Source organism: Euleptes europaea, chromosome 19 (assembly GCF_029931775.1).
Source record: "Euleptes europaea isolate rEulEur1 chromosome 19, rEulEur1.hap1, whole genome shotgun sequence".
Classification (NCBI taxonomy): domain Eukaryota; kingdom Metazoa; phylum Chordata; class Lepidosauria; order Squamata; family Sphaerodactylidae; genus Euleptes; species Euleptes europaea.
In genome coordinates this window covers 6,481,470-6,495,981 of record NC_079330.1, presented here as the reverse complement: position 1 = coordinate 6,495,981, position 14,512 = coordinate 6,481,470, and the positions used below count along the sequence as shown (strand labels likewise).

The following is a 14,512-nucleotide window of genomic DNA, read 5'->3' as shown; positions in this document are numbered from 1 at the left end:
CAACCTTGTGTGATTTTGTGAATTGCCAAAGCTGGTGTTTTCTCCAGGGGAACTGATCTCTACCGGCTGGAGATCAGTGGTAATAGCAGGAGATCTCCAGCTAGTCCCTGGAGTTTGGCAACCCTAGATATAGGGTCCAGGTGAGATTAAATAATAATTCCCATGACTACATCCGACCCGAATGAAACAAAAGAACGCTAAAGAGAAATGATCCGACGTCTAAAAGTTAAATTAGAAGTGGCAGTTAAAGTAAAATGGCAGGATAAAAAAAATTAGATCTAATGATCGTTATTGCTAGGTTTTTATAAGCAGAAGTTAAAAAGCTGAAGGGGAACCCAGCAAGCAAAAGCTCCCCCTCCTTCTCCCACCCCAGCAAAACACACATTATCATAAAACAGAATTATTTGGCATTTTGAAAACGGCGGGCTGGGTTGCCTTCGGCTTAGAAGAGCTGGCTGGTTCTTAAACACAATAATTAGCGAATGGTAATTTGCAGGCACTTGCCCGTATTCCTGGGTACAGCAGGAGCGATCTGCGCTTCGAGCCGTTCGGAGAAACAGCTGCGCCTGCTCCCTTGTTTCGGAAGGGAAGGATACCCCTGACAATCCAAACCGCGATCCTAGAAAAGTTAGAAGTCTGTCTCCTGTCTACATTATGTGAATGGAGGGCTTGCTGGAGCCCCCCTTTTTAGGGCATCTATCAAAACCAAGTACATCCCTTGCCCAGCGACATACCTTTCGATATTAAGGAAATACTATTAGGAGAGCGTTTACTCTAGCTTGATGTTTGGCCCTGCAGCATTAGAAGGAAAATTAAAAAAGACTCCCCTCTCACAAAGGCCCTGTCCCTGCAAACAGCGGCGAACCAGAAACACTGGAAACATGTCCTTCTTAGGTGCAGTTACTATAAGGAGGAGAGGGAGAAGATTCTTGGCCCTCTTTTAAGAAAGAGCACTGGTTATCCTGAATCCGTTAGAGTTAGCACCCTTCTTAAGGACGAATTTTCTCAGGCAACAAAGTTAGCGGCCAAGTTTTGTAGAATGGTATTGAATTATAGGAAATCGAAATAGAAGTGAAAAGTTGCAGAGGGGATGGATTGTTTAAGTTTATATGGTTGACCAGTTTTTAAAGAGAGTAATATTTTGTATAGTGTTTTAATCAAAATGTGTTTTGTACTGCTGGTTTGGGTACGCCATGTAACTGCAAACATTTTATGCTTGGTCTAAGGCAGGGGTAGGGAACCTTTTTTCTGCCAAGGGCCATTTGGATATTTATAACATCATTCGCAGGCCATACAAAATTATCAACTTAAAAATTAGCCTGCTGTATTTAGTCAAACATTTAGCCAAGAGGCACGACCAGAGACGGCTCCGAGTGTCTGCCACATAGAGCAACTCACTTTTGAGCTCTCTGGTCCCCAGCTGGGCCCAAGAGATTCAGGCAGGGCAGCATCCTTCTGAGCTAGAGATCTGCCAGGACCCATGAAGGGCCAGACCAAATGATTTCGCGGGCCTTATACGGCCCCCGAGCCTGACGTTCCCCACCCCTGGTCTAAGGACTGTAATAATAATAATAATAATAACAATAATAATAATTAATGTGGAGGGATTTTAGCACAATTTATTCTGCATTTTTGGCGAACTTGCATGACTTATTCTGGATGCTTACATCAGGAGCACTTGGAGCCCCACCTCCAAGGGTGTCAGCAGGTGCCACGGGCGCCACATTGGGGACCCCTGCTGTCGAGCCGAGCTGTGGGGCCCTCCTGTAGAGCCGTGCTGGGGGTGTGCTTGATCCTCGCAGCCAGTATCCGCGTGCCCGGCAGCCATTCTGTATCTGCCGCAGCGACTGCAGCAGATACAGAATGGGTGCCGGGCACTCGGATACTTGCACGCGGATACTTGCACACGCACATGCGCAAGCTCACACGCTGCACGTTGGTTTGGTATAGCCAGACTGGAAGCCACGACTGTGGGAAGGTAGAGTTCTTGCCCCCTTTCCCTTCTCAAGGTCACCATGTCTGGACCTGCCCTTCTGTCCTCCGGATACTCACAAGCTGGTGCTAGGGGTTTCTCCCTAGCCAGTCTCCATGGGCTTAGCTCTTTTCGTCTTTCCTCGTAATCCAGCCCATCAGGCACCCCCCCACACACACATGCGGCTGTCCTCTTGAGCCCCTCGGCATGGGTGGTCATGTTTTTCCGTCGTCCCTAGAGACCGGACGTGGGTTTCCACGGGTGACACCCCCCCCCCCCCAACAGGCTGTCTGCGCATTCCATGGCAGCAAATCCTAGCTTATAGCCGAGGGTAACTTGACAGAGGGTAACTTGCCGTCTGTCCCGGCTGTCGGATTATGGTACTTGATAATCAGGTGCCTTTCTCAGACACACTCGGATTTGCGTGTTCAGTTTCTTTTCTTTTTTTAAAAAAGGGGTGTATTTACAAAACCCCAAAAGCTTCCAGATATAAAGAAAGCTACACGCATTAGACCGTTGCGGCCAAGAGTCTTGTGCTACCTTAAAGGCCAAACCATTTATCGTGGTAGAAGCTTTTATTGGCACAGGCCTGCTTTTTCAGATGCTTGCATATTAATTCTGGCAGCTGACCTACCCTGTGTTAAAAAACACCGGCCAGGAAATCCTAATCCTACGGAGCGTGGCCACTGGGAGATCATTTGCAAAGCCCCCTTTGATTGGCTACATTCCAAGGGGGCAGGCTGGAGGCAAATCCATTGATGCCGGCTGGGGTGCCGGAGGTACCTTTGAGTCACAATGTGGTGTACCGAAAGGTTGTTTTAAAGGGGTCTTAGAAGAACCCAAGAAGATCGGTTGCATGACAGATGAGAGAGCGCAGGTATGTTTGGGGAGCTTTTTGGCAGGGTGGGGAAGAGGGTATTTCTATGTGGGCATGTGTGTTACAGATGCAGCAGTGAGGAGCCGTTTGGATGTACGCCTGCGAGCTGCTACTCGGGAGGAATGAGAATCCCCGAAGTATTCTAGAAGGGGGCGCGAACAAAACAGGCTCGCTCTCTAAAGCGGAATAAAACTGATACGGTTCGGTCTGACCCCAAAGATCGGTTTGCAGGACCTGAGCAAGGCTGTGAACGATAAGATGTTTTGGAGGTTGTTAATTCATAGGGTCGCTGTAAGTTGGAAGCGACTTGATGGCACTTGACGCACGCAACCCCAAAGACATTTGCAGGGCTACATTTTGCTTGGGTTTCATCCCCCACCCCAGAACTGTGGAATCAGCCCTTCTGTTGCTTGTTTTATAGGGTTTTTTGCGAATCCGTTGATCTCGTAAGGTGCAGAACTATAGTCTCTTTAATCGGGGGCGTGGAATTGCTCACTTCGGTGCCCCAGAGACAAAAAGTCCCCTGAAGAGAAGCCTGTACTGTGATTTACATGTGGCTACGAAGCCAGCATGCTTCCCTGGCTGCACGGGTAGCACCGTGCAAGGACAGAGTCCCATGGGGAAACGTGTTGGCCTCGCTTTTAAAAGAAGGCTAAGCGAGCACATTTAAGGGCGCAAGGTACGCAAGCTTGGATCCGAACAGCAGCACCTTCCCTCATCCTGAAGGTCCAGTAGCTGCTGGAGCATGTACACGTTACCTGTTTTGTGTGTGGAATGCCAGTACAAATGTGAATCTCGGGGGACCATTTGTACCATTCCCGTTGAACCGAGAAAATCAATCCCCGCACAGCCAAACGGCACCCACTGCCAACTCTGCTCCCTCAGTTTGCCCATCTGTGAAATGGGAATAACATCTTGCAATGACCTGTTTTGCCACCACGGATAGCTATGGAACGAGGAGGGAGTATGCCCCCAAGTGGGTTTCAAAGCATATATGATTTCCTCCTCACGAGCAACGCTTGGCCAACTCGCTGGCTCTGCAAGCTGAGGGACTGTTGTAAACCAATAAATGGGCTTTTATGATACGTGTGCATGTCAAAGGCACAAATCCTTCTTCAGGTCTTTCTCAGTTGCTTTTTAACTTGAGATGCTGGGGACTGTGGCTGAGATCTTTCACCTGCAAAGCATGGGCCACACCACTGAATCACGGTTGATCCCCTGAAGCGGTGGATCCGCCTCGTGCCAGGCCTGATCACCGTTCCATTCTGCTCCGCATAGGCTATTCTGACTGATGGCGGCGCTCCAGGATCTCAGGTGGAAAGACTTCTTTCCCAACGTGAGATTCTTTTAACTAGAGATGCCGGAAACCGAACCCAGAACTGCCTCTGTTCGAAGCAAGTGCTTCACCTCCAAGCCCCAGCCGCTCCTCTGACGAGGCTCATTGTGAAACATTAACAGATGATGAATTAAAATGCGCTGCTTTTATTTTAACGTTGCCTTGAGTATATCCCAAAGCAGGGCTTTATGCCTTACGGGGAATTTTGCTTCCTCCGCTGGCCCCTAGATACCGGAAACCGGTGCTTTGGGTTTGCTGGCTAGGGTTCACCCTTCGGTTAAATGTGAATGGCAGATCTGTAGCCGTAAGGTGGGTGAAGAATCCCGAAGGGTCTTAAGAATGCAAAGACCAAGCTGAAGTGGGGCAAAACTCATTTATCACATCATAAATATCCTTTTTCTGTAAAGGTTCCTTTTTTTTTGTACTGTGCCATAGGAAAAGCCCATGTTCTCGTTGCAAGAGAACTCACCGTCCAATTTTTGTGGCTATTTTAATTACACGTTTGTAACCCTGATAACCGTAAATAACATTTCACTAAATTCATCTTCTGCCTCAGCCCCATGGCTATAATCTGCCCCTGCTGGTCGAAAGCAATCAGGCAAATTCGAACGGCTTATGGACAGAGGTTTATCCGGTACATTCCTAGGATCCCATCCTATTAAAAAAAAAAAAAGGATTGGCGCCTGCCAAAGATAATCGGTGAAAGTGACTTTTATGACTCCTCGTGCAAAATTTTATGACTCCTTGTGGATGCAAAATTTATCGGGGTGGGGGGATTTGGCAGCGTCGGTTAATTTTAAAGATGATGCAAATTGTTTCTGTTCTGTTTTCCCCAGACCTTTGCAAGACCGGGCGCTCGGTGGTAGATTTTCCCCCCAGGCAAAAGACCTTCTTGAGAAATCTGACATGGAGGAAGTAACATTCCAGTCTGTACATGTATTTCATTTTCTGTAATTTCTGAGGCTAAAGGAATGGCGGGTCCTTAATACCCCATCTGGAGAGCTGAAGTTATACATTATTATTATTACAAGTTTTGCCTCCCACCAAATCCTTCTGGCGAGGTGAAACGCTGGGAGCTTCTTGTCAGAGTGCCGTCGGGTCAGCTGTGGGCAGGGCGGGCCACAAAATGGTCACCGCGGTGCTTTTGCAATGTTTCGGACGAGGCCGGACACAGCAAGATGGGCAACGTGGGGCGCCGCGTTCCTCTCAGGGACCCGACGACAGGAAACGCTGTGCCGTGAAGGGTCGTCGTTTTTTAAGGCCACTGGAACCAATCAGATGCTTCCCAGAAGCTCCGCCTACCGTACAATGCTGTAGGTATCGGGTTTCTTAAGGGTAGGTCAAGTCACCTCTGAGGGTATGGTGCCTGGCAACCAGCCGGAGGGCTGTTGGTGGGGATATGGGGGGCCCCTGTGACATGGGTTGCCATGTCATGTCACTTCTGGTAAAAAAACAAAAACACACACACACAGGTAGCTCTAGAAATCGCCAGAAACTCTATGGTAAGACCATAGCATTTCCAGAGATTCCTAGAGCTACCCTGTGTCACTTCCTCTTTTTTTACCAGAAGTAATGCCTCAGCCAGTGAATAGGACCCCTTTCTGAGGAGTTGTGCTGGTCGCATGTGTATGACCTGTTGAAAGAATTCTGGGAAATCGAGTATTCAGAGCATTTCACGGGCACATTAGACCTGTAGTTCTTACAACAGCCCAGTAAAGTAGGTCAGTAACGGGAAAGGACAGTAAAACGGGCACTGTGCTTGGCTACCTGCTGGTGGGGGAAGGCTATTTAAAGAATGCCTCAGGGCCCCGATCCTGATCTAGCCCCCAGTGCAGGGTCGGGGGGAGCAGATCTTGTTCCATCCCGCCTTTTCAAGTGTGGTGGCAAAATGTCCTTCTGCGCCAATTTAGGGTTGCCAGCTCTAGGTTGGGAAATAGGTGGATATTTGGGGGGTGGAGCCTGGGATCTCAGCAGAGGATAATGCAGTGGAGTCCACCCTCCAAAGCAGCCATTTTTTTCCAGGGGAACTGATATTGGCTGTCTGGAGATCAATTGTAATAGTGGGAGATCTCCAGGGAACCTCTGGGGCGATCTCCGAGTGGAAGCGGGTGCTCCAAGCATCGCTGGTTGGGGCAAGTTCTGCAGCTAGGCCAGGGGTCGGCAAACTCATTAGTCAAAAGAGCCAAATATCAACAGTACAATGATTGAGATTTCTTTTGAGAGCCAAATTCCTTAAACTTAAACTATATAGGTAGGTACACTGTTTATTAACTTAATAAACTTTAATTAAAGTTTTAAGTCTTAATTAAACTATAGGTACACTGAATAAAACTTGATATCATACTTAATAGTGATCTTATTTATTGATAAAAATTAAATTGTAAGTCCCTGCCATTTCCCCCTCCCCGTCCTGAGTCCTTGTCTGGAGGCCTGGTCTACCGCCATTAAAGCCTATTGGTAGACTTGGCCTCCGGCTGAGTCCCATTGGGAGGCTAGGTCTACCCATTGGCTTTCTTGGCAGTAGACCTGGCCTCCGGAGGCCCATAGAAGCCAATTGGTAGACGTGGCCTCTGAAGGGGAACTTTTTCCCCTCCTCGGAGTCCAGGTCTATTGCCAAGAAAGCCAGTGGGTAGACATGGCCTCCCAATGGGACTCAGCCGGAGGCCAGGTCTACCAAAGGAAGCCTGCCCCGCCCAACAGCTGATAGGCAGGGAGGGCCAGGAACCGCCGAGCCGCCCGCCCAGCAATCACGCAGCTAGAGGGCAGGGGAGGCTTTAGCCTCCCAACCATTGAGGGCAAGGGAAAGGGGGACCAGGCCATTCTCCACGGGGGGGGGGGGGAGACAGAGCACCCCCTCAACCGCTCTCTCTCTCTCTCAGGCACGCCGGCTCCGCAGCCTGGCTGCCGGCGCGAGTGGACGCAAGAGCAGGGGCTCCGAATAAAGTTCGGAGAGCCGCACTCAACGGGCCAAAGAGCCACATGCGGCTCTGGAGCCGCAGTTTTGAGACCCCTGAGCTAGGCTGTGAGCCACAGCTGATGGCCCTCTACATCATCTCTTGGTGACTTCATTGCATCAAGGCCACAACAATCTCTGGTAGTCCGTACAGCCATAGCGACTAGTAGCTTGCCACTTTTTGCATCAAATATTTTGCACAATTTTTCCCAAAGCCAACTGGTACGCCTGATTGCAGGTTCCGATCTGATATGCTCGATGTTGCTCCACCCTGAACCGATGGAGCTATCTTCAAGCTGATGCATGGGACACATCCCTCTGTATCTGAGAGGGGGCACGCAAAGGGTTAAAATCCCAGACCCTGTGTTTTCCTTCCCCCAGAGTTGCCCCCCCTGTGTGAATTCCAACACATCCCTCCTCCTGCCTTTCCCTCTTTGAGAAGGAAACCACATAAACAACTGATATGGGCCATTAATTCTCTATAATAGGTGGGAGCTTTATTTCTTGTTTCATCTGGGATCAATTATTGACCCGGGAATGAATGAGGAATCTGTGCTCGGCTCCGAATCAGACACTCGGGACCGGCAGTCCCTTTCCGTCCGGTTGACGAACTTTTTTTGTCCCTCCCAAGTTCGTGGTCCCAGTCAGTCGACATGGTCATCAGGGCCTGGGGAGATATTTGGAGGTGCCCGGACATGTCGACACCTCCAAGATGCCAGTAATCGCAGGGAAGAATTTGCTCCTGCCAGGTTGCTAATCCTCAGTAGATTTGCAGCCGCACGTGGTTTACGACTGTGTGTGTGTGTGTGGAGAAAGGCCAGTTCCCCTCATCAAAGATGAATATTTCGGCTCCCTTGGTAACCGCAGAGTGAGCAGAGCCCATAAAGATGTTGCTGATACCAAGAGGACGTACAAAACTGAACAGCAGTCCAGTCTATCATATAAACAAATGCCAAAAATTATATTCACAATGTTGAAATAGTCACAAAAACAATATCTACCAGGACTTAATACATGAGGAAAGTCCTTATACAACTTCGGTTGCAACTTGATTCTCTGGGTTGGTACCATAGAGTCCGTGGTTTATTGTCTTGTGTTTGCATAGATTATCAAGTCCACCTTATTTCTTCATCTGACAGGGATCCGGTATTCACCTGTTTCGACAACGTTTCTTCTCCAAAAAGCACTGATAGACTGTGTGAAGCTGTTATACATAAATATAAATTGCGAATATCATTTTTGGCATTTATTTATGTGATAGCCTGGACTGCTGTTCAGTTTTGTACATCCTCGTATTACAGCTTGTCTCCCCCGCCCCTTTTTGATTTGGATACCAAGAGGACGGCTGTTCTGATTCTCTTTTTGTGTTGTGGATCGAGAGTCCAGAGTCAGCGACTACTTTCCCCCCAAGGGCTGCTTTTGAGAAGGGGCTGCTGGCCTGATACCTGTGACCCTTAGTGTGATAACCCTATTCCTCTTCCAAATATCTACTTTCCTTCTGAGTCAGCAGTTGAGGGGGGAAACAGGTGATGGGTTGGGGTGCCAGGTTTGGGCCCAAGGCTTCCAGTTGCTGACCTGTAGCCGAATGAATTGTGTAACCATTTTTTCAGCTTCGTTGACAGGGAGTTGAGGCTAATGGGGGGCTATGCTGTACCCTTGAACGATCCCAAACAACCAGGGATCTCAGAAAAAGTATGACGATGTCGAGGGACCATGTAGCCAATCAAATCTGGCTGCAAAGATAACATTACAAAGCCTATTCCGACTAAGGGCAGAATCGTTTCCTTCCCTCTGGATGCGGGTCAGAGTGGATGGGGCGCTTCAAACATTTTGGGCCAGTTTGTCACATAAGAACGTAAGAAAGGCCATGCAGGATCAGACCAAGGTGCATCAAGTCCAGCAGTCTGTTCACACAGTGGCCAACCAGGTGCCTCTAGGAAGCCCACAAACAAGACGATCGCCGCAGCATTATCCTGCCTGTGTTCCACAGCACCTCATATAACAGGCATGCTTCTTTGATCGTGGAGAGAATAGGTATGCATTGTGACTAGTATCCATTTTTACTAGTAGCCATGGATAGCCCTCTCCTCCATGAACATGTCTACTCCCCTCTCAAAGCCTTCCAAGTTGGCAGCTATCACCACATCCTGGGGCAGGGAGTTCCTCAATTTAACCATGCGTTGTGTGAACAAATACTTCCTTTGATCTGTTTTGAATCTCTCACCCTCCCGCTTCAGCAGACGACCCCGTGTTCTAGTATGATGAAAGAGGGAGAAAAGTTTCTCCCTGTCCACTCTCTCCATCACATGCATAATTTTCTAGACCGCTATCGTGTCTCCCCTTAACCGCCTTCTTTCCACGCTAAACAGCCCTAAGTGTTTTAATCGCTCCTCTTAGGGCAGTTGCTCTGGTCCCCTTTAATCCCCACTAACGCCGCCTTCTTCCTCGCAGTCTCCCGCATCAATGGGCACCCCAAGCTCGACCGGCATCGGGAGCATCCACCGGGCTACGACAGTTCATCTACGATGATGAGCAGCGAATTGGAGTCCAGCAGCTTCATCGACTCTGACGATGACGAAAACACAAGCAGGTACAGAAGCACGCATCAGTTGACTTCTAAGTCTTTCTCCCAACCTTCCTCCACGTTGGGCAGGTCAGCATATACGGTTCTCCCCTCCTCAGTTTTTGTTCTCTTAACAGCCCTGCGAGGTAGGATGGCTCCAAGGCAGCTCATGAGAGGGAGGGCATCTTGGCCATCTGGGCATGGAGCAGGGGTCACTGGGGTGTGTGGAGGGGGAGGTAGTTGGGAATTTCCCACAGTGTGCAGGAGGTTGGATTAGATTACCCTGATGGTCCTTTCCAGCTCTATGATTCTATAATACTGAGGTCACCCAGGAAACAGTCTTCACATGCTCAAAGGCATTCTGGCCTCATGCAAGAAGATGAAGAGTTGGTTTTTATATGCTGACTTTCTCTACCACTTAAGAATCAAACCTGCTTACAATCACCTTCCCTTCCCTTCCCTTCCCCACAACAAATACCCTGTGAGATAGGTGGGGCTGAGAGAGAGTAACTAGCCCAAAGTCACCCAGCTGGCTTCATGTGGAGGAGTGGGGAAACAAATCCAGTTCACCAGATTAGCCTCCGCTGCTTATGTGGAGGAGTGGGGAATCAAACCCGGTTCTCCAGATCAGAGTCCGCCGCTCCAAACCACCGCTCTTAACCACTACACCACGCTGGCTCTAGAGGATATAAAAATATGGGGTAATGAGGAGCTCGCGTCTCTCCCAGTCCTGCATCCAGAGACCCGAATATGGCCGCTGATACTGAGGGTCTGAAGCAACAGAAAAATCTACCTGCTGATGGGACTCCACCCAGAACCTGGCAGGTGCCATCTGGACTCCCCCCATAAGCTGGCATTGGCCATCTTGGCTCTGCCCACAGTCTGGCATCTTAGGCCTGCCTTTGCCATGTGAGATTCTGCTCTGGCTTGGGACCCCTTGCCCCCATCTTGGGGTGTGTGAGGTGTGTCGTTTTGAACTGCAAAACAGCCAGCGCTTCCCCTTGGCAAAGTCCGCCAGCCCGTATCATTCGCAGCCCTTTAAGACCTCTGTGTTTGAATTCTGCCCCGTCTCTCTGAAGGCCTCCCGGAGGAGCGCAATATCTTTCTTTCCTCCTCTCCTTCCATTTTAGTAAATAAACGGAATATCTCCATAGCAGCCGAACGGGATTAAGGGCAGGCAGGGTGGAACCGCCGGAGCCCGCTCGACTCGGCTAAATCCCAGCCTGCAGTTTTAATAACCCAGGGCCCCGCCGTGCCTGATCTCCCACCCACCCCCCTTTAAAAAAATACAAGCCCCCAGAGGCTGCCGACGGGGGCCCGTTGCTTTCTGAGCCGGGGCAGCCCACCTTGGCACGCTCGAGGAACAGGCTGGCCAGGGAAAGGAGCCGGGCGGAAAGTGCCAAGGTATGTGGTTTAATATCACAAAGATGATGTTCATAAGCGGATGAGACATTCCGTCGGCGAGGGAGGGAGGGTGGATGGAAGGGGCTGGCTTTCTTTTCCCCACAGAGAGCACTTGTCCGAGAGGGAAAGAACAAAGCTTTTGTCTGGGGCTACAAGGGGAAGCGTCGGAGAGCTTGTTTGCCAGGGCTGGCATTGGGTCCACCTGGTTAGGAAGAGAAAGGAACCTGCTGGAAACAGCCATGCCGCCTTGCAAAAGAGGTGGGCTTCCTCGCGGCCCTCCGGCTTGTGAGTACTCCGCGTTTTTGTCCTGGGTAAGAAATGTTCACGGCCGGGGAGCAGTTGGCGCTGATCTGCTGCCTCGGTGCTGGGGAAAAGGGAGAAACGTATTAACAATTGGCAGGTGGCCAGGCAAGTGTGTTGCTGGGCATGTGCAGAGTGGCGGTTCTCCTCGCCTGCCGGACCTCCTCCCGCCTCAGATGATGGAGAGGGCTTTCTGGTTAGGGTTAGGCAAGGAGACGTGTGCTGCCACAAGGACCTGGTCTTTTGGGTAAGACCTGAATCTTTCTTGATTGGCTTTCCAGCCTGGATTCTGGGGGTTTTTTTGGTTAATTTTGGTGTAGTGGTTAAGATTTGGAGTGATTTGGAGCGGCCAGTCTGCGGGTTTGATTCCCCACTCCTCCACATGAGCTGTGGAGGCTAATCTGGTGAACTGGATTTGTTTCCCCACTCCTCCACATGAAGCCCGCTGGGTGACCTTGGGCTAGTCACAGACTCTCAGCCCCACCTACCTCACAGGGTGTTTGTTGCGGAGTGGGGAAGGGAAGGTGATTGTAAGTCGGTTGGATTCTTCCTTGAGTGGTAGAGAAAGTCGGCGTATAAAAAACGACTCTTCTTCTTTTAAAAGGGTGTATCCCTCTTTTCTTGCAATGAACTTGGGGTCAGTTATGTGTTTGGACAAACCTGTTTTAGGGGCGGCGGAGACTTTCAGGTGTTTGAGTTATGTGAGATAAATGGCGGTGCTCTTAGGAAAGGGATTGTGGCTCAGTGACAGAAAACCTGCTTAAGCCGCGAAAGATCCCAAGCAGGGGTTGGGAAAGACCTGAGACCCCGGAGAGTGGCTGCCAGTCCGAGAAGCCCTGGAGGAATTCACAGAATTTATGCTTGTTTGAAGGTCTACTATAATAACTTAGATTCCTGTAGTTTGTGATGAAGAGGAGAAGATTGAGAGGGGATATGATAAACTATCTTCAAGCACTTGAAGGGCTGTCATATAGAGGAGGGTGCCGAGTTGTTTTCTGTTGCCCCAGAAGGCCAGACCAGAACCAACGGGTTGAAATTAAATCAAAAGAGTTTCCGTCTAGACATTAGGAAGAATTTCCGAACAGTTAGAGCAGTTCCTCAGTTTGATTCTCCCCTTAAGTGGTAGACAAAGTCAGCCTATAAAAAAACAACTCTTCTTCTTCCTCCTCTTCTTCCTCCTCCTCCTCACTGCATGGAGAAAATCAGCACACCAGTGAGTTTTAGCCTGTCTGTATCCCTGACACTCTAGCTTTCTGTGAGCAGGGTGATTTTTTAAAAAATGAATAAACATTTGATCCTGGGAGGGGGGACACCTCCCCACCAACTGACTTGGTACAGGCCAAACACGGGTTTACCACCGGTCAGAATTATGACTCAAGCAAACTGTTTGGATTTCCCTGTGTGCTTTTCTGGGTAATATGGTCAAGACCACCTTAAAGCCCAGGCAGACCCTTCTGACCTCTGCTATTCCAGGTAGATTTATGCATGGGCCAGGAGAAGGAGGGGATGCTCTTGCTTTGGAAAGGGGGGGGAGGCAGTAAATTATTCTCATTAAACCGGCAGTAATTTCAGGTTGTTAAGACCCGCTGTCGCTATTGATCTATGCCAGTCATTCCCTGGAGAGCAGAGGAGAAAGAAAGCTGTGTTCTCTCTATAATTAAAAGTGGGTCTCATGTTGCAGAGGAGCCCCGTGGCTCAGAGTGTTAAGCTGCAGTACTGCAGTCAAAAGCTGTGCTCACGACCTGAGTTCGATCCTGATGGAAGTCGGTTTCAGGTAGCCGGCTCAAGGTTGACTCAGCCCTTCCATCCTTCCGAGGTCGGTCAAATGAGGATCCAGCTTGCTGGGGGTAAAGGGAAGATGACTGGGGAAGGCACTGGCAAACCACCCCACAAACAAAGTCTGCCTTGGAAACGTCGGGATGTGACGTCACCCCATGGGTCAGGAATGACCCAATGCTTGCACAGGGGACCTTTACCTTTACCTTACCTCATGTTTCAGACTGAGCTTAAAGGTGGGTCCCTGGCTTGAAACGGTTGTCCTGCAGTGATATATGCAATGCATCTCTTTGCAACCAAGTAACCCTCTAATCGAAACCTCAAGCTATCGAACCGGAGTCCCCACACCGCCTCAATGCTATCCAGTAAAGCCCCACTCCCTGAAATGTGATTACCTGAGTTGGTCCAGCACCTATTGGCTAGCGCCAGTGTCATTTGCAGGAGCACGGTTCCTCTTCCCTGTGCTTCTCTTGCCATGTTGACTACCTAGGCCAGCGATGCTCGCTTGGTGGCCCGGGAGCCACGTGTGGTTCTTTCATGTGGCTCTTCTGAATTTCTCCACTCCTCTCCTCCAGGCTGAGTAGCTCAACGCAGCAAAGCACTTCTTCCCGCCTCATCCGGAAGCACAAACGCCGGCGGAGGAAACAGAAGATGCGCCAGATTGACAGAGTAAGCCTGCTTGGGCGGGGGGAGGGGAGTCAAAATCAGTGGGAGGGTGCGGCTGAGAGGCAGTCAATTAATTAATTAAAATCTTCTGATAGGTTAAATACTGTCTATTATTATTATTGTTGTTGTTGTTGTTGTTGTTATCTAGATTTATATCTGGCCCTATTCCAACCATGGCCAGGCTCAGGGCAGGTTACATCAATATGTAGCATAAAACGATAAAACATTCAGTTCATACAGTATTAATTAAAACCATCAATTCAGTTAAAATCCAATTGAAATAAAATCAAAAATCAGTTGGCAAATAGTTTTGGTGCTGTGGCCGATTTTAGAGGGTTAGGCAGCCCATTTTTTAAAAGCCTCCTTATTTTTTAATACAGGTTTTTAGAGAAGTATGAACAGTTGCCAACTTAGGAACGGCGTTTTCCCTATGCTCTCCTACTGGAAGGAATGCCTCTTCCAAATGGGGGAATGCCTCTTCTAAGACAGTGCTTGTTGAGAAATAGACATGCACCATGAAGCGGGGGGATGCCCTCTTTCTTCATAACGATTGGTTCATTCATCTGCAGACTTCATCAGTCATATAACTAACAGTGCAATCCTAAGGAGAGTTAACACCAGTCTGAGCCCATTCATTTCAATGGGCTTAGAGTGGAGTTAACTCT

The 14,512-nt window shown here is 49.3% G+C and overlaps 1 protein-coding gene across 3 annotated transcripts in view; it reads left to right on the top strand.

The window, feature by feature from the left end:
- The window catches only part of DVL1 (dishevelled segment polarity protein 1), a 95,623-nt gene that overhangs the window by 64,149 nt on the left and 16,962 nt on the right, over positions 1-14,512 (top strand). For all 3 annotated transcript variants that reach the window (XM_056865445.1, XM_056865444.1, XM_056865447.1), the window contains exons 5-6: positions 9,590-9,728; positions 13,757-13,850. In XM_056865445.1, the coding sequence (XP_056721423.1) occupies positions 9,590-9,728; positions 13,757-13,850 (233 nt within the window). The remainder of the gene's footprint in view (positions 1-9,589; positions 9,729-13,756; positions 13,851-14,512) is intronic.